Raw genomic sequence first — 20,377 nt, forward strand, 5'->3', positions numbered from 1 at the left:
GGAAGGCCTTAAAAGTTATTTTACAAACTTAATTTACTAGAAAAAAAAGCGTATTTCATAAAGCTCATTTTTCAGGCATACCTGTTTTGAAATTTGTGAGACATGCAAGACATCACGCATATAATTTTCCAAACTCAAGATCAAATATACTGGTTCATGAGGCCATAAGAGATCTGGCTGACAGGAACGAGTAACTCAAAGCAGTTTATTGGGTCATTCGGTTTTCTGGAACTGTGGAGGCACCCATGAAGGGGAGCTTATCTGTTGAGAAAGACATCACCCTTTTTATGTATTTGTTTTCTAGTGTAAAAATCTATGTGCAGAACATTTGATAGTAAGAGAAATAATAATTAGTTCATTTTACAGGGCTTGGTGGAAGTGGATATTGAAGATTGCACTTCTCAAGTAAAGCACAAGTAGCCCTGTTTTTCTTTTTTCTTTTTTTTTTGTCATAAAGAGGGCACATTAGTGGAGTAGAAAAGAACAGTCCAAGGAAAGACATTCACATTATGATGTGTACTTCTGAGGGAAAACGCTGTAGGATATATTATGTCAGGACTCTGCTTCCATATTTGGAGGCATTTACAGGTACTGATACCATAGTTTCATGTTAAGCACTCCTTAAAAGTTTTCCTCCTTCAGTGGTTTCAAGAACTGAAGTCAATGATGTACTTTGTTGTTTGTTTCCACTTTCTAGAGTGCCTAAGTCTGAAGAGAATGTGTATTTTTTGTTAATGTTTTATTTTGTAACATCTTAATCTAGCATAGTGCAAACCTATTGACTGAAAATGCAGAAAGAAAATAACTTTCTTCATTTCTTATACATAGATATTCAAAATTATTTGCTACCTTTAATAATACTTTTATCTACCAAAGGCAGTGGAAAGAGTTTGGTTTTTGGCAGTGACAATTCTTTAGCAACCAGCATGCTCTTACATTTACTGTATGAAATCTCTCTGTTTATCACAACATGAGATATCATGAAATAAATTGTGTAGCTCTGTTTTTTGCTGCAGTTTTCCATGAGAGGATTTTCAAAGCTGCTCAGGGAATTTTGATGCTCATGTCTTGTTGCGAGTGATTTATACTTTTGCTTTATGCCACTTAGGAACCTTTTGAAACTCTTTGCAGCTAGTGTTCTTTATGAAGTTTTCATGTATCTTTGTTTATGGTTTGAAAAAGAGAAGAAAAATGGCCAAAGACTGCTCAGCGAGCCAACTGTGAGTGGGGATAGTGTTCTGATGGCTCTTCTATAGTGAGGTATACAGTTTGTGATTAAAAAAGGAAGTTGAGGAGAAACAATGATTATTTGCCTTTATCTAGTATAACGTTTGGAAAAAAAAAAAAAAACACCACCAACAAAAAACCCACTATTTTTAGGCTTCCCATCATTTTGTTTGTTGAAAAATTTTGCCAAACTGACACCAGGGCTTGGCTGACATTAGAGCTGTGTATAGTGGAAGATTATTATAGTGTGTACACAGGAGAGATGAGTTAGTTCTGACTGCCTGGCTTTGGAGGACTTTTATTTGAAAAATGGTTGATCTTTTAATACTGTATCTTTTTTTGTTGTTTGAAAGTTATCTTCTCGGATCATAATAGAAGTGCAGTACTGAAAATTACAGGAAAGTTTACAAATAGAACTGTAAAATAAAAATGATGAATCCTCCTGAGACTCAACAAATGTCAAATCTTGTCATAAATCATGATGATATCATATAAGTGTATGGACATCATACAAATATTTTTTACTTTAGAAGACATGGTAATTTGTTCAAATGGTTTGGTATTGCTTCCTTTTTTTCCAATTTTTTTTCAGGAGCTAAGTTATTAAAAGAGAGACAAGGAAACATATAGGCAACTAAATAAATTCAATAAGCATATAAGTTCTTATGAGAAGTAAATTTCAACAGAAGTTACTTAAATATTTTCCCTTTGTTGAAATGATAGAAAATTGCATGCTACTTAGTAAAAATAGCAATGACTTCACTTGGTTAGCAGGGCAGTCCTGTGTTCCCAAGATGACTCGCTTTGTTAGCAGTGTGGTCTCATGTTCCCAAGATGAGAACAGAAGAGATTCACGAGGCAGTTAGAAGCAGTACAAGTGTTAATCCTCCACATAAAGGCATATATCCTTGTTGATCTTGACATTTTTTCTGAATAGCTAGACTGGAAATATTTTTAGGGTAAGACAACATATACTCTTGTACCTTTTAGCATTTCTTGCGTTATCCAAGACAAAACTGCCTTTGTTTCCAAACTGAAAAAAGAATGAGCAGTTTGGGGGTTGGGAAGAAGACAACTGTGGTTGATTTATGGAGGAGGGAAGCAGCTTATCTGGGCTTTGAAATGTCTGTGGGTACTTGTGGCACCACTGTTTATAAGCTTCACTTGTCATAGAATCATAGAATATCCGAGTTGGAAGGGACCCGTGAGGATCATTGACTTCAACTCCTGGGTCCCCAGAAGACCACCAAAAAAAAAAATAAAATAAAATGGATCATGTGTCTGAGACAATTGTCTAAATGCTTCTTGAACTCCGGCAGGCTTGGTGCCATGACTGCTTCCTTGGGGAGCCTGTCCTAGTGCCCAACCACCCTCTTGTTTAAAAACCTTTTCCTGATATCCAGCCTGACCCTCCCCTGTCACACCTTCAAGCTGTTCCCTCAGGTCCTATCGATGGTCACCAGAGAGCAGAGCTCAGTGCCTGAATCTCAGCTCCCCCTTATGAGGAAGTTTTAGACCGCAATGAGGTCTCCCCTCAGTCTCCTCCAGGCTGAACAATCCAAGTGACTTCAGCTGCTCCTCGTATGTATTCCCCACTAGGCCCTTCACCATCTTTGTTGCCCTCCTTTGGACACTCTCTAACAGTTTTGTGTCTTTCTTATACTGTGGTGCCCAGAACTGCGCACAGTACTCAAGGTGAGGCTGCACCAACGCAGAGTAGAGCAGGACAAGCACTTCCCTTTACCGACTAGCAATGCCATTCTTGATGCACCTCAGGATATGTTTGGCCCTCCTGTCCACAAGGCACACTGCTGGCTCATGTCCAGCTTGCTGTCGATCAAAACCCCCAGATCCCTTTCTGCAGGGCTGTTCTCCATCCTCTTGTCCCCCAGTCTGTATGTATAATCAGGGTTGCCCCTTCCCAGGTGCAGGACCTGGCACTTGCTCTGGTTAAACTTCGTATTGTTGGTGATTTCCCAGCTCTCTAATTTGTTCAGATCTTTCTGCAAGGCCCTACCACCCTCGATGGAGTCAACAGCTCCACCCAATTTGGTATCGTCCATGAACTTGCTCAAAAAACCTTCAATTCCTTCATCCAAATAGTTTATGAAAACACTGAAGAGAAATGGTTCTAAAATGGAGCCCTGTATATGTATTACATATATGTTACCTATATGTGTAATACTAATGTGCACTCACGTATCAAGAAAAAACATTTTCCAGTGCCTTGGCATGTAGCATCAAATGGGCTTTAATATGCAGCATACTGAAATCAATTTCCATTCATATTGGCCTTTGGACTTGCACCAAGACTGGGATTATTTTAACCTTTTGTTGAGCCATATCAAGGAAATATGTTACCTCTATATGTATATCATTGCTACTGGAAAAACTAGCTTTTGCATGTAAAGACTGTGTCTTACTCAAATGTAACAGGAGGTTGCAGCTTAGCCCTTTGTCCTGAAAAATAAGAAGTGGATGATAGTTGTGAAATTATGTTGGTGGTCTTTTGTAATGCACTTGTTGCTAGGAAAACTTTTTTTCAGGTATAGGCACCTGATTTCCAGTTTAGACTGTGGTTCTGGAGGTAACCTTAAGCACCACTGATTTCTGAATGAGTGCTATGTTGCAGATATTTATTAAGATATAATCTTAATCAAGAAGTTAACAAATAAAAAGAGAACATTCTCTTCTGCATTTACAGTAGCAATAAAAAGAAGGTTCTTGTAATGATTTCTCTGCAGGATCACTTATCTTGTTTCTTTTCTAAAAACACAAATGTGAATTTTCACAATATGTTTCTTCCTCTCTCTGAGATCTTTAGTTGAATTTTGAAACTATTAGTAATATTAATTATGTCTCTGTCATAACCTTTAACCACATTACTATAGTTTGAACAGTAGCTACAGCACTTAAAATTTATTTCATCTTTGTCATATGAGTTTCTTTTTATTGATGTGAATGAGAGCTTACTCGAAGCATGTATGTCTTTTTTAGAGAAGTCTTTTAAATTCAGGAAGATCTCTTACCATTTAAGTTTCAAAAGATGAAGCCTATTACATCTTGTTTTTTACCATAAGGAGAGTCTGTTACTGGAGGTACTGATAAAACCTGTGCTCCTTTTCACAGGTAGCCATTTTGCCTTTGGCTATAGAGTTTAATCTTACATTTCTGACTATATTATTGCCACAACTACCTTCTGCTTTCTTAATTTCCCAATGACATTTTTATCTGATATGGTATTCCTTCTCTTTCTGTTCTCAGAACCCAGCTCTTCAATTATATTTGCTGCTTTTATTCATTTTTATGAAACAATAAAAATTAGTGTATTTCCCTAAAAAGCTGGTATCTTTAAACCTTGTTTTCTTCTTTATAAGGTGAGAGGACCTTCAAGTGTGATCACTGTGATGCTACTTTCAAAAGAAAGGACACCTTAAATGTTCATATTCAAGTTGTACATGATGGACATAAGAAATACAAGTGTGATCTCTGTGACAAAGCTTTTGTGACACCCTCAGTCCTGAAAAGTCATAAAAAAGTGAGTAGAATAAATTATTTCATATTTACTCCTTGTGTATCCTTAAGATTATGGCTAAACACAAAATGCCTAGATTCTTCTGCATTGCTGACTTTTCAATATAAAGCTGTGTTGATGCTTAATACCCTAAAGTGCTTAATACAGTAGTTGCGCCAGGGGAGGTTTAGGTTGGATATTAGGAAGAACTTCTTTACCGAAAGGGTTGTTAGGCACTGGAATGGGCTGCCCAGGGAGGTGGTTGAGTCACCTTCCCTGGGGGTCTTTAAAAGACATTTAGATGTAGAGCTTAGTGATATGGTTTAGTGGAGAACTTGTTAGTGTTAGGTCAGAGGTTGGACTAGGTGATCTTGGAGGTCTCTTCCAACCTAGATGATTCCGTGATTCTAGTGTTATTGGTGGTATCCAAAATATGCAGGAAAGCATTAGCTGTTAGGAATGAATACCAGCTGTCTGTCTGGTATCCCCCAATACTGCTGTTAGATATATGTGTTTTCTAAAGAACCCTATCCTAATCAAGATGGATTTAACATTCATATCGCTGATGTAGGGGAATGAAAATTATGTAAGTCCATCCAGTATTGAAATGATATTTATTCTTCCTTCAGCTGCTGCAAGATATGTATCATGTGAGATAAGGTTTTTATAATCTAATGAAGAACTTTACAGAATGAAGAACATTCAATGTCTTTTATTAAAAAAAAAAATAAATAAATAAAATAATTTCCCTATCTGAAAAGAGTCGTGTGCAAATCTAGAAATCCAGATTGTTAGCTGGACATATCATTTAACTTATTTTTTTCCTATCCCATTTAAATTAACAATTGTAAATGAAGTAATCCAAAATACTCCACTACAAGAGTATTCACAGTTATAAGGAAGTTATAAGTTATAAGGAATAGTTATAACATTTCTTTATAACTTTCATTCTTGTCTTTCCTTGTCCCTTGCAGACTCACACAGGAGAAAAGGAGAAAATTTGCCCATATTGTGGACAGAAGTTTGCAAGCAATGGAACACTGAGAGTTCATATTCGAAGCCATACAGGTACAGTTATATTTATTATAATCATCAGGAAAAAAAATCTAATTGTATGTCAAGGTATCTGTAAATTTGTGTACAAATGCTCTGTCTAGCTACAAAAAGAAGTATGAATTTACAGGTAGGCCTAACACACTTTTCAGATGTTTTACCTGCTTAATGTATAAAACCAGATTCTATTTTGAACTGTAATTATGTATGAATATATATATGTATATATGTATATACAGTATATATGAGTATTTACATGAACATACACTGTGAGTTCATTCAAGTCTGGTTTCTGAGGTGTTTTTAAACTCTAATCTCATGTCATTGTAACTTCTGACCTTATCATGGCCTACACATTACCCTAATTAGAATGTTCTACCTTGGGTACATTTTAATTCAAAATGTATTTTCTGTTGCAACATCCAAATCATTCTGCTGTTCTCATAGTACTTCTAGGTCTGAGTTATGTAACTGACTTTATATTGCCACCCTGATTGCACTACTTTTTCCTTACCTTTCGTTACCTATGTGCTTCTGTAAAAACATTGAGAATAAGTTAGTCATGTTGTCATTTATATAGGTTTCGTTTTCTGAGCTTGTGTTTTCTTTTCAAATAAATGGCAGGTAACTGAAGGGGGTTTCTTTGTGATGATTTGTTTCCAACATAAAACGGTATCGATTTGCTTTTGGCAGCCAAAGCATCGGTTTACAAATAGTCTTCCTGTGATGTTCCATTCACTCCACATAAGCGAATTTGGTTTGTAGGGAGATGACAGAATTGGGGTTTCTAATCATTTGGTTTTCCACTATGTTTGGCAAGTGTTCCATCACTTCAGTCTATTAGAACCGCCTGTTGAGATTACGGGTCTTAACTAGTTTGATATATTTTACAATTTTAGATTTGACTGCCCCAGCTAATAGCAAATTTCACAGTCCTATTGTCAGGATAAATGGCTAAACTTTAGCTCTTCTTCTTTGCTAAATTCCATGTTTGGAATCTTTTCTTCTCATAGCAGATGTTTAAATTGTGCATATAAGCTTGTGAATAAGTGTTCTGCACACGTAGTTAGCATATACCGTGATCATAGGCACAAAAGACACTGAAGGTCCAACCTGCTAAGACACAATCACAATACAACGGTTCTCTTCTGTCCATTCCTCCTCTTTATTCTTGTTCTTTCTCCACCTACATCTCTATCTTCTCAACCCTTTCAAAGTCCTTCCTGCACAATCTCACGTGCTATGTCTTTCTCTTCAGTCTTCTGTCCCCTAAGATGAAATTTGCTCTTCTTTTGTCACTTCCTCAAGATGCAGAGGAAGGGAAAAAACAAACAAAAATCCCACTCATGGAGCATGTGGTATGAAGACTGAGAGAACCCTTGGGGAAATGTGCCTGTTGGAAGGACCAACCTATTTCTGACCTGGGCTGTACTTTAAAGAAACGCATAGATGGGAGTACAAAGGAAGCAATTTGATAGTGTTGTTAGTCACTCAGCACATCAGTACAGACTTCTGGGTCTATGACTGCCTAAATTTCTAATGTGGTAACTTTTTTCAGAAGATTATTTTGTTTATGGATATTTCATTATTTTGTTTATGGATATTTCTTTACCTTCACCTTACCATCCCGTGAGGATACTATGTTATTCTTCAATCTTCTATTTTTGCATATGAGACTCCGATGAAAACTAAGATTGTTATAGATTATCCAATGCTTAAGGGAACATCAAAATGTTACTCTACTTCTTCAGTAAAATCTCTGGATTCACATTCCAATGTGTTTTGCAGGCAATTCTGCTTTATTGCCTTTAGTAGTGGGGTGCTTTTTTTTTTTATTTCACGGGCCTTTTTCTGAAACTACATCAATTTGCACAGTGTAGAGAGGCCTTAGTTTTTCAAGCTGATAGTGCAGATGGCTTTTGGGACAAGGTTTTATAGCTGTCTGAGTGAAAATGCTTTTCACACATGTGCTGCTACCAGTTGCATTTAATGTTTCAGCTCTCTCAAGCTGGTTTTCCCCAAATTAGGAAAGGCGAATGAGGTGAGTTTTGTGAAACCACACACCAGAGAGACCTCTAACCTTGAGGGCAGAGACTTACAACATTTTCAGCCATTATTATGCAAGAAACAGTACAATGGCATTTTGAATTTACTTCAAGTAGAAAGGCACGGAAGTTTTCCAGTACATTTGTAAATTAAATAGGGCTGGAGAAGGTGCCTGGCCAGGAGATGGTACAGGTTGGAGGTAACAGAATGTGCACTGTGAAAACAGCTTATGAAAGAATCTCACTGTAGAAGGAAATTTTCAAGGCTTCGTTATCAAAAAAATCTTGAAGTACTCCTTTTAAAGAGAGTTACAAATTCAGGAAGAATGTCTTGTTAAATTCATTTATAATGGTCTGTGATAAACTCTGATCCTTCCAGTTGCTATGGTGATGTCAATGACATTTTTGATGGAGGGATTTGTGATTTGCATCCTTCACCACTCAGAATCAACCGATACACATTTTCATGTGTTTTGACTTCTTGGTGGTTAAAAAAAATTGCTAAGTTACATGGTGTAATACCTTATACTAGGTTTAGTGAGAAAATGCCTAGTTAGATTTACGTTGCACTTCAGGAGGGATGGTTTTGACTTGTGCTGTGACTACAGACTTCAGCTAAGTTGTCCAAGATCATAACACGTGCAGACCAACCACCAGAGGAAACTGCTGTTCAGTGTGGAAAAGCTGTGCAGTGTTCAGTGGGCCTGATTAAGAATGGGCCTGAGTGAAGCACAGCTTTCTGAGGGTTAGCTTGCATCATTTCAAGAGAAAGTAAGGGTAGTTGATGAAGGGAATCCATGTTATTTGGAAACAGTACAAAAAAGCTGAGTGCTCATTTGATGCCTTTTAAAGTTCACTGTATTGTGAAAATCCTTGAAAACTTTTCAAGCGTTTTCTGAGAAATCTTGAGTTCATCAAAGAGAGTGGAGCCACAAACTTGCTTTATTTAGTGATGGATGTTTGGTTTTGAAATGTTGCAGTGTTGAATACTTTGTGCTCTTGATATCAAATAAATTCAGTGGTTTTGAATTAATCAGTTAAAAAAATGTGGCCTCTTTATTTTTTTGGTCAGACTTTAAAGTATCACTTTTAATTCTGAGCTAGAAGTGAACCAACCAACCAACTGTCCATTTGCAAGAGATGATTCATCTTTTGAATAAGCCTTCAGCTGCGACCAAATTTTCAGTGCATCTAAATGGTACACCATAAGCATAAATATTAAAAGGAACTTCATGTTTTAAGAGATTAGGTTTCAGGTCCTGGTGCAGATGTTTGTGTTAGTGTATTTGCTGTGCATGTGGTTGGCTGGCCTTTATTAGCTACTTTGTATAAGAGGATTTGCTCTGTGTTTACAAAATAAGGCCAGGCAGTGTACTTTTGCAAAGAATTGTGCATTGATTTTTATCTTCCTTTTTTTTTTATGTCCTTTATAAAAGCTAAGATTCTTGTGTATCCTATTCATTCTGCTTTGGACTGTAATTTTAATATGCTTAATAATTCGTATACAAAAAGAGAAGCTTTTATTCAATATGCAGCACATGTTCTTAAATACTGCTACTCACAGATGTATGCATGCTTCTTCAATAAGCAGTTTTATTCCCTCTTTTATCTTAGAATAAGACTCTGTAAATGAGCCCTAACAATACTTGGCCTTTTGCAGAAACTGATCTGGTTTGGGGTGAGTGAACATGTCTGCATGTGCATGTATAAGAGGGAAGGGGTTGATGTTTGCATCTGAACCTAGTATATTGCTCTGTAATTCATCATCTGGGGTTCTAGCCTTAGAATGACAGAGACAGCTCTCTGTAGGTCAGCTGAAACACTATAGCACATTCTCCCTCTGCTGTATCCTGTTGGTTTATGACTTCTTAAGGTCAGAGGGAGCTGGGGTTAATTCAGCAAAAGAATCCTCTGACTGCGATATAAATTCCTTGGCTTGTTCATAAATTGTAAAAGAAGTTCAGTGGACTGCTCCTTGGGATTGAAGACTGTGGGCCAAGAGGTTAATTACTTGCCTAAAGTTTCAAGCAGCTTTCAGTGTTAACAGTTACTGGCTGTGGTTTGTGCAGCTTTGCAGTTGCCTTATGCATAGGTATTTAAAACTGTTAATTGATGTCTTGTGTGTGCATTTGTATGTGTGTACATATATAATTATTTGTGCCTATGTAATATGTATACATGTTTTTTATCTGCCTGATACTGGTCTTGTTTCTTTCCCAATTAGTTGTATCCTAATCCTTCCATCTTCGGTATGTAGCACATCAAGTTGTGGAACAATGAATGTTGGGGTGAAGTAGTTCATATTTGCACATTCATTTATTTTTGCAAAAATTGAGTCTGTTTTAAATGTAACTCTGTCCTTTCCATGCGATCTTTTTCCTACTCCATTACACAGGGATTGGTGAGGTACCACTGATGCTCCTACATGTCTTTCAGAAAATGCTTGTGCATACAGACATAGATTAAAACTCAAGGACATGTAACTTTGTTTTGTGTCTGTCACATTTAGTCAATCTCCTGATAAAAAGACAGTAAAATAACTATAACTTCACGTCTTAAATATTTTCTGAAAGGATTCATGTTTTTATTCTACGCCATTTTACAGCCGTTATTCATGTGACATTCTTTCATGTTATGTTCTCTGTTATGTGGAAAAGAAGCTTTCTTTTTTAAGGAAGAGTTGAGAATGTTCTTTGGAAATTTACTTCCATAACCATGAACTAAGGATGACACTGTGAAATTACATTAAACAAACAAAAATCATTCAAACCATCAGCTTCCATATCATTTGTGTCAACATAGCTAGGCTTACGTTTTTCAGTTTCCATTTCAACAAATAATACTGTTTTATAAGCTCATGAAAACATTTTATCATACTTGTCCCCTATAATTTTAGGTGCTGATTGCCTTCTTGAGATGTGTCTCTTCCTCTGCATTGAGAGCTTGATATAATAGTCCTGACTTTGCCATTGTAGTCACACTTCTGCAATTTGATTAATTAGGCATTTGAGCATATTTAAAACCATATTTAAAGTACAACTGTATAAAAACCTAGTTCCAAATTTTGCACTCATGTCGAAATTCCTAACCAAACCAAATATTAATCATGAAGTTAAAAATCAAAATCTTTGCTTATTAACAATAGCTCAATCATCTACGAAACTAAAATACTTCAAAATAGTCAAAGGAAGTAATGAATTCAAGCTATGAATTCAAGGAAGTAATGAATTCAAGTGATTCCTGCGTATTGGCGTGTGATGTATGCCTCCAAAATTGTAGTAGCTATGCAGATGACTGTTCATTAGTGTACATAAGATATGTAGACAAATAATCATTCTAGGAAATTATCTGGTCCTTCATATTATATATATATATATAACCTCTCTATATACTTATTGCCTCTAAGTAATTTATATTACATAAAAAGAGATAAAAGGGAAGCTTTGAGGAATTTCCTCTCATATCACACTGAAGTATGAAAAAATGTATCTGTATTTAGTCAGAGAACAGCTTGCAAATGTCTACAGATAGGTTGTTTCTATTTGATAACTTATAGATGATCACTCTTTTATCTACTGAATTTAAAAAGGAGCTTGCAGAAGACCTCAAAGGTGAGGATTCTGCATTTTTAAGCCTTTCAGTTTATACATCATTGTCGTATTTATCTCCAGACAACAGTTAAATCTTTAAAAGTACCTGTAAAGTTTCATGCAACTGTCAGCTTCTTGTTGTCTGCTCCCATGAATGGAGAAATGTTCTTATAATGGATAGATTATTTGAATGCTATTGACATCTTTAGATAAATTACACCACATAACTGATTAATATACATACTTTAAAAGATTTGGTTGACCTTAAGTCATAGATGTTAATGCTCCATTCATAGGGAAGGCAAATTGCTTAATTCCACTGACAGATGCAAAGAATCAAATTGCTTTATTTTTTAAATTAAGCCTGTGGAGTTTTTATTTGTGACTAAAATTCTTAATACCAATATGCAACTGGTAAGACTGTATTACCTCTGCAGGTAATATAGGTATAGTTAGGAGTAAAGATAATAACATTTGTATTTGGTAGGGTTCTTTACTAGTCTTTATGATTTGTTCTGTTACGAATAGCTAAAACCTCAATTATATGATAATCACGATAGGCCAGACAAATATTTTGACTGTAGGTCTAACTACTGCTAATCTGAATTCTGAGTAAAACCAAAACTTCTAAAGAAATTTTCCCAACTTTGAAAACATTGCTTCTCTGTCTCAAAGAATAAAAAGTACTTAGAGTATTGAAAGACAACATTTGTTAAAGCAATCTGGTTTTATTTGAAAAAGAATAGCATTAAGTTTGTTGTTGTTTTCTCCTTATTAAACGTGACCATAGCTAGTGACTGGAAAATGCATTTGGTTGAATCACATAAAAGAAATTCTAGTTCTCCCTTGTGTCTACGAAGTGCACAAGTATTGGATCTTGGTTAGGAAGCATTCAGAAGTACACAGGCTTTAGTGTTATTAATCATCAGAGAAGAAAAACAAATACAGAAATATTTGATCTTGTCTTCAGAGTCTGCCAAGTTTGAATGTCATTTAAAATGAAGAATGTGAAGAAATATCTCTAACTGACCCATACCTGAGTACTGATTTCTGTTTCTCTCAGGCAATAACTGTAGTTTGCACAGGACTATTCTCATACCAATCAGAGAATCCTATCCCCTTCTTTATCTGGTTGACTTTGAGTGTAGAATTACAGGTGTATTTGGCGTTTCTGGGTCTCGTCTCAGCTGACATCCGCAAGTATTTTATCTTTCAAATCGTGAAGTTATTTAGTTCTTGGCATGAGAAAGCTATGCCTGTGTAGGTGCTTTCGTACTTCTAAAAGGCTTATTTTGAGTGCTAAGTTTAATGGCTGAAAGTCAGGCAGGCCAGAGTTTTGTGTAGGCTGGATCACTGTGTTTATTGTATAGTCCAGATTAGTGGTTTGGCTTGTAAAGAAAACAGCTAGCTGCTGCAGTCAGCCAAACTTCTTCATTACTGCACTGTTATTTTCCATTCCTAGTATCTCTGGTTAAAATTATAAAAATTTCTTAAGAGAACTTAAGCATTAAAAGACCTTAATGCTTAAGGGTATTAAATACTTTTGAAAATTCTGCTCTGTATCTAGAAAACAGCCACCTCTCTACAAGAGGAAATTTATTACTCTGAGGAAGTGTTTGTATTCTCAGAGGTCAATTTGACATGCTGTGCAGCACAAAGGCGATTAAATTTACTGAATATTTTCTTAAAGTGTAGATATTTAATCTTCTTTCAATAACTAGTTTTCTGGCATTTTCTGCTTCAAGTTCTGTCAAAGTCACTTGGTTCCTTGAGTTGGTATATAACTTAGTCTTAATTCCTAAAGAAGTTAATTTCATTTGGAAGACATTCAGTTCTGTGTATTTTAGGTTTCTTTGTCTCTGTGCATGTACATATTTGTATAATACATTTAACTGAACCTCTATACAGTTAAGGACACAAAATTCCTTTTCTTTGATGGGAACTCCATATACAGAGCACCAGCGGCTGAGGATAGATGTGTAAAGTTGTCAAGTGCTCTATGTGAACAGATAATGTTCCAAAGCATATGTCACAGATTATAATTTTGTTATATCCGTTAACCTTTTGCCCATCCTTACTTGCTGTTGAATGCTGTCATCACCCTAGATTATCCCTGACTAAAAAAGCACTCTTGCAATTCCTTTTTGGGGCTGCCCTGTTGATCACCTGGCATGGAGTGTTGCATGTGTGATCCAGATGGCCCCTTTGCCTCCAAATTCCTCCCCAGGTGAGCTGTCTTCATTCCACCAGAGCTGTGTGATGGTGGATTCACCCTTCTTCCTCTCTTCCCTGCCCCAATCTTAAGTTAGGTGTTTAAACAGGGTTATACTTTAGCATAAGTGTTCTAAACACAGACTTTTTAAAATTATACAGAGATTATTTTTTATAAATTGTCTTCTAATCCTTACAGTTCAACGTCTGAAAAAAAAGCAATATTTAGAAGTTTATAAATGGCCTGGGAAAGATTCTGAGGGACAATGATATTGCCATAATTATCTGTTAACTTTTTAAAGAAAACAATTGCTTTTAAGTTTCATACAGTACACATGGTCTGATGTTCAGTGCAGTCTTTTTCTAATGTTAGTGAATGTTGACCTAGACCAGTGGTGCTGAATACCCCAACTAATCCAGCAAAGAAGTATTAATGTTTTTTAAAAAAAAAAAAAAAAAAAGGAAAACATTTGATAATTTCACTGTCTAATGCTAATTCTTTATCCCTCAATACAACAGTTCCAATAAAGCCAGAAAGCGAGAAAGTGTGTACAGGAAGGGAAGTGTAAACAATTGAGAATTTCATACAAGTGACCAAGCAAGCCATATCGGCATGGGGACAATAAATATGACTCAAAATTAAACAGAATGAAATAGAATGGCCATATAAGATTTGAAAGAGCTCTATGAGACTGCTTCCAGAACTGAATGTAACGGTTCATTAAATGCATACTTTTGCATGCTGTTGACTACCTTCTCTGTGCCTCTGTCTCATTCATTGGTCTCTTCTGACCTTTGTTAAACTCTCTTCAAATTAGGGCTACTTCTCCATTGCATCTCTGTGAAATACAGTAACCTTTTCTCATTTGATAAGAAGGTGTTTATCACCTGTAAAATACGTATTTGTTGGACTTAGTCAAGGTTATTGTTTCAAAGTAATAACTTTTTTTTCTTCCATCACGTTTCCACCTGATTTTATAATTAGCTTTTTTGTGGCTAAATTAACTACGGGGAATGCAAACTATATTGTGGAAATGGCAACATATAGGACTAATTTGAACTATTGTGTCTTAAAGTCTTTAATAAATGTATAGCTTTAGCTACTGAAAACTAATAATGAGTGTTTGGTTTTGTTTCTTAATTGCTTTGCTCCCAGAGGTGTCTGAGTTTGGGAAATCTGGGTGCTCAACTCACTGTAAGTATTGCCTTATAGCATCTTTGATTACAAATGTCTCTTAGGAAAGTGTCCATCTCAGGTTGAATTGGAATGGAAGAATCTGGTCTTTAAAATTAGCATTTTATGCTCTATTAAGGTCCAGTAAGTATTAGATCTCAAGCTAGAGATGTATACACTTGAGAAAAAAAAGGATACCAATTCTATCATGACATCTTTTCAGATCAAAATCCCATATGGTTTTCCATCATGGAATTGTTTTTCATAATCCTTGTATTAGGGTTACATTTATTTTTATTATGTTAAAAGCTTTGTTTTTAGTCATACAAAATCTGGAAGTAGAATGTCTAGACTTTGAATTACATTAAATCCATTGCAATTTATCTAAGGATTATTTATTTGGGGTTATTTGTGCAGAAGTGCCATTAATGTGTTGAGCAGTTTGTTCTTGGACAGCAGGGACGTGACAGTCAGCTGTAACTTGAGGGTAATAAAAACGTTTATTAGGACATGTTGATCGGACAAGCTGCATTTAATACGTCTACTGGATTTTGATGTTGTAGTAAAGTAGTGGTTAAATGTCTTAGTGAAGACTGCAGATCATAGTCTCAGCTGAGGTTTTATGGCAGAGTTGTGAACAATAGCATAGAAGGTAAACCTTTTTTTCAGATATTTTCCAAATATGAAGAGTCAGAAACAAGGCTTAGTCCTGTATTTGTGAGTTAAGACTTCTTTCTCCACATTACTCATATTTTTTAATAAGTAAAATAAAATCTTGTTGAAATAACACTAATTTTGAAAATTTCCTTCCTATTGACTCCAGTAAAAAGACATAATATTCAAAAAGTGGTGCAATGGTATACTTCAGTATGATATCCCTGGTAAGGATTTATTATTGCTTCCAAACATGAAGATGTTTCTATATTTTATATATATTTACAGGTAAAAATATATATGTGTATATTACAAAAATATAGTAAGAATAGTAAAATATAGTATATACTAGTGCAAATAGTATAACTGTTAATCAATACCTTTTAGCAGCAGTAACTTCACCTTAGGTGCACCCCCTTCTTAGATGATTTCATCTGTGGAGCTGCTTGAAGCTGGTCTTTTTCAGGTATAACATATTGGTATGAAGTCATACTGTTGCCATCTACTGGCATCTGCCGAAAGCTGTTAAGACTGTACTCATCAGGTATCATGATCTCCATGGTTAATTTCTGAAGAACTCTGTTTATCTGTTTACTGAGTTTCAGACAAACTCAAAACCATCCCTTGGAAGCAAAATACTTTCTTTTTAGAGAGACTTGGGTATGGGCAGAGAGAGGGAGGAAAGGTACAACTCCTGCCTGTCAACACTCATCTGCTTACAAGCTGCTGAAAGCTTTAACTTCTACATCATTCAAAAGCCTTAAAACATAAAAATGTCTGCTGAATTAATTAAATATTTGAGCACTGACAACTGCTGGAGTGCTTGAAGGACAAATGTGTGGATTAAAGACATAAAGGGTCATGAGAGAGAGTGTCGTATTTCAAACTATTCAGTGAAAACACAGCTATGACATGGTAATTGTTACCATAAAAGGGGGGGGGGGGGGGGAGGGAAGAAAGAAAAAGAAAAAAGACAAATTCACATAATTGTGCTTACTGAGAGATGGCAGAGTACAAAGGGAAAAATATTTAAATTTTGCAAATACTTTACTACTGAGTTGCTGTCATTGAGTTGTCTAAACAGTAAGAAAAGAGAAAAGAATAGAATATTCTACTGAAGAGATTTTGTATCCCCTTACTTCATCTTCTAATCTCAACTGTCCTCAAACCTCTGCACACCCTGTGACTATATGGAGATTTTATGTACAACATTGGCTATCAGTTGATCAGCCTTACTGTATTTGCAACTGAACCTTTGGAAGAGCTATTTCTGTAAGCTCTCTTCATTACATACCTTTTGTGAACCTTTGACACCTTGTTCACAAGAAGGAAAACATCCTGTATCTTCCCTCTGAGTAATCATGTAGGAACACTTCATGCAGAGAAAAGATGAAGAAAAACAATAAAATTCTCCAAGTCAAGATTAATATCCCTGTCAGAAGGGACTGTGGAGCTTTAAATGTTAATCTCTGTTGCTGCCACTCTCTTAAACTAAGATTGTTGGCTTATCAGTGAAAGACTTATTTTTTAATTGTGAAATGTAGTTGATCTTACCTTTTTTTTTTTTTTCTGGGATTGAGTGTGTGTGTTTATAAGTGTTCATAAGATACTTGAACTATGCCAATTCTCTCTGTATATGCAAAGGTTCTCTGTGCATCGACATGTCAGATGGAGCTTTATTTCATCTGTGTTTTATACAGGCTTGTTATACCTTCAGCATTATGATTTTTGGATAACAAATTTTAATTTGTTAGTAGAAAAATAGTTATGGTAACTTGATTTGTTAAATTGTGTTTTTGTATTTGAAACATCCTGCTATTTGCCCTTAAAGCTTTGTATATAGAGAAGAGGGGATGATAGAGGGAGATTCCAGTACATAACCTAAAGAGTTCAAAATTGAAACACCCTTGGGGAATTACAAAGCCTGAGCACTTATTGCAAATTATCAAACTAGTTTTAATTGTGTGAATCCGAATAGTTTTTTATTTATATTACATTGGGCTTGGTAAAATCAGTGAAATCAATGCTAAATGACACCAGTTTAATGAAGTGTTAAACTAAATACATTTAAGATATGGGATGCTGCAAGGGAGATGCTAAGAGCCTTCTGCTTTCATTTCAATTACAAATTGTGATAGGTATTCCAGGTGACAGGTATTGTGAGAGGTATTCCAGACCTTTGATCATCATTGTGGTCTGGGCTTGCCCCAACAGGTCCACGTCTTTCTCATGCTGTGGGCCCCAGAGCTGACTGCAGTGCTCTAGGTAGGGTTTCATGAGAGCAGAGGGAGAGAATCATCTCCCTTGAACTGTTGGCCATGGTTCTTTTGATGCAGCCCAGGGTACGGTTGGCTTTTTGGGCTGCAAGTGTGCATTGCCAGCTCATGTTGAGTTTCTTGGCATTGACCAACCAGGTCTTTTCCTCAGAGCTGCTCTCAATCCATTCTGCGCCCAGCCTGTGTTTGTGTGGGATTGCCCCAGCCCACATGCAGGACCTTGCACTTGGCCTTGTTGAACTTCATGAGGTTTGTATGCACCCACCTCTCAAGCCTATTCAGTAATGACCAGATATGAAATAAAAGTATTATTTGGAAGCAGTCAATGCCCAACCATAAAAGTGACCTTGTGCAGAATGTTGTTTGGGCAAAGGCAGTAGGTTTTTTCTTCTATTTCTGTTCATTTCTGTTTTTTTTTTGTATGTGTCATTTTTTGTTTTGTTTTAAGGCTCTCCCTGAATATTCGTGTCTTGCTAGGACAAAACTGAGCAGTGAAAAGTCATTCTTTGAACTAGTCCTGCAATGTGCCCTCATGGACCTTTTTTTTTTTTTGGTAATTTTCCAGATTCTTAGATCTCTTTTTGTTTGAATTGAGTGTGAAGACAAGAACAGAAAAAAAGTACCTCATTTTGTCAAATAACCATGCTGCAAGACCATCGTGAACTGAGGACATATTTCTGGATTCTTATGCTTTTCTTGTTTTCAGGTGAGCGTCCTTACCAGTGTCCTTACTGTGATAAAGCTTTCAGCAAGAACGATGGGTTGAAGATGCATATTCGCACCCACACAAGGGTAAGTGTAGCTTAGTTGCTTTAATGGATACTTTTGAATTGTCAAATGAATCACATGTGGGGAAATGTGAATACCTCCTGTTTACACAGAGATTAGGGTATACCAACTGAGATATTTTATACTTATCAAAATAAAAAGCAAAGAATTAAGACATTAACTGTTAAATTCTGACTCCCTTAGTGACCTTCTATTTTCTGTATTCTGTGTTTTATGCTAAAATAATAGTAGTATGAATTTTCTTCCTGTAACCTGTGATAGTTTATAGGTACAAATGAATATTTGTGATTTGTTTCCTGAGAAAACAATAGTAACGAGGCTTCACCATGCTTTGAACTTCAATATTCAGTGTTTTGATTCTTACTGTCTCCTTAAAATCCAGTCACTGTGAGCTTTTAGAGGCTGTACTTTACTCATGCATGACAAACATTAAACTGGAAAGAACTTGGTGATTTAACTGAAGGAAAAATAAAAGACAAATTGCAGATGTTTCTGAGATTATTCTTTAACCTCAAGCCTAATTTATCATAAAGGTTTCCTGTTTTAGGGACGAGGCTTGTCACTTCATTGACATTTACTAGAGGACAAAGGCGAAATCTCAGCCCCACTCAGCCTTTCTTTCCTTTCTAGCAAAGAGATGGAGAGCTGCCTTCAAACAGCCAACTGTGAATTCCCTTAGTAAAGGGTGATCTCCAGGTGAAGTTGGACAGGTCTAGCATTCTGTATGCTAACTGCCTTTGAACACCCCTTCCGCCATAAGAAAACAAACAAAAAGTTAAGAAGTAAATCCTAGCCTTTGCTGGTAATTCCTTGGGAGATGTTACTGCCTATGGAGGTTAAGGCATCCTGGAGGCCAAACCGAGCAAGTTCTTCGTTAGGATATGGGGAGGGTGAATGTGAAGTTAGTGGTCCCCATAGCCAAACCTGCACACAGAATAGCTTTTTGAGCAAATAAAGATAAGATCAAAGCTGTTTGTTTAGTTTTCTAGCCATTTTACCCAGGCCTTGAGGGCATTAGCTGGAGGTCCTATATGAAGTGGTAGCTCATGTACCACAATCTTTAGTTCAGAAGTAATCATTACTTTGTGCAAAGCTTCCTGATGTTGTATTGGGAACAGCTTAGTCCCATGTTGTTAGTTGTTTCTGCCTCTTTCCAGCTGCTAAATCACTTTAAGAAGTGCTATAAAATTTTTTCTGTCGCTGCTGTCCCATATTACTGTTTCTTCACCAGGAGAAATTTCATTGCTATTTATGTTCTATATGGCTGTGAATGGGAGGAATAGTAAACAAAACCTGCTCTGTAGTAATACAAAGCTTAATTTTTTCCTGATTTGTCTTATAGTTTGAGTAAAAACAACAAAAAATCCTATGTAGAAAGAAAATAGAGGGGAAAAAAGCGTAAGAATAGGCTGTTAGAGCCCTTAATGATGCATCTGCGTTGAGTATAGTGGTTTACAACTGATGATGATTTCTTCCAAAATGCATGATTGTGAGTGTGGCTAGAGAACTTTACAAACATTATCTTCAGTGCTTAAAAATGGTAAATTAACTGAGAGAGCTTACTTAGTGCAGAAGTGCAAATCCTACTGTCTTAGGAAATACAGTGCTTCTTCAGTGAAGGAAAGTTGTGCAGTATTTCTTGATAATTCTATATTTTCCCTGATATATATCAGTCTTAGTTACCCACATGGTGCAAATATAAAGCACTCAGATGTATTACGTTTACAATCAAAAATAAAGGGGGAGGGGGAAGGAGTATTTCAAAGTAGAGATATTTTAATTGTGTTTAATGAAGCACTTAGAATTGTTCTTCAGCTGAGTGTACTTTTGTGGTATGTTTCTTG

At 36.1% G+C, this 20,377-nt stretch overlaps 1 protein-coding gene across 8 annotated transcripts in view; it reads left to right on the plus strand.

The window, feature by feature from the left end:
• The window catches only part of PRDM5 (PR/SET domain 5), a 114,609-nt gene that overhangs the window by 68,435 nt on the left and 25,797 nt on the right, over positions 1 to 20,377 (plus strand). For all 8 annotated transcript variants that reach the window (XM_083835142.1, XM_083835143.1, XM_083835144.1 and 5 more), the window contains 3 exons: positions 4,605 to 4,765; positions 5,716 to 5,809; positions 18,451 to 18,536. In XM_083835142.1, the coding sequence (XP_083691268.1) occupies positions 4,605 to 4,765; positions 5,716 to 5,809; positions 18,451 to 18,536 (341 nt within the window). The remainder of the gene's footprint in view (positions 1 to 4,604; positions 4,766 to 5,715; positions 5,810 to 18,450; positions 18,537 to 20,377) is intronic.

The sequence above is a fragment of the Anser anser genome, assembly GCF_964211835.1.
Source record: "Anser anser genome assembly, chromosome: 4".
Taxonomy (NCBI): domain Eukaryota; kingdom Metazoa; phylum Chordata; class Aves; order Anseriformes; family Anatidae; genus Anser; species Anser anser.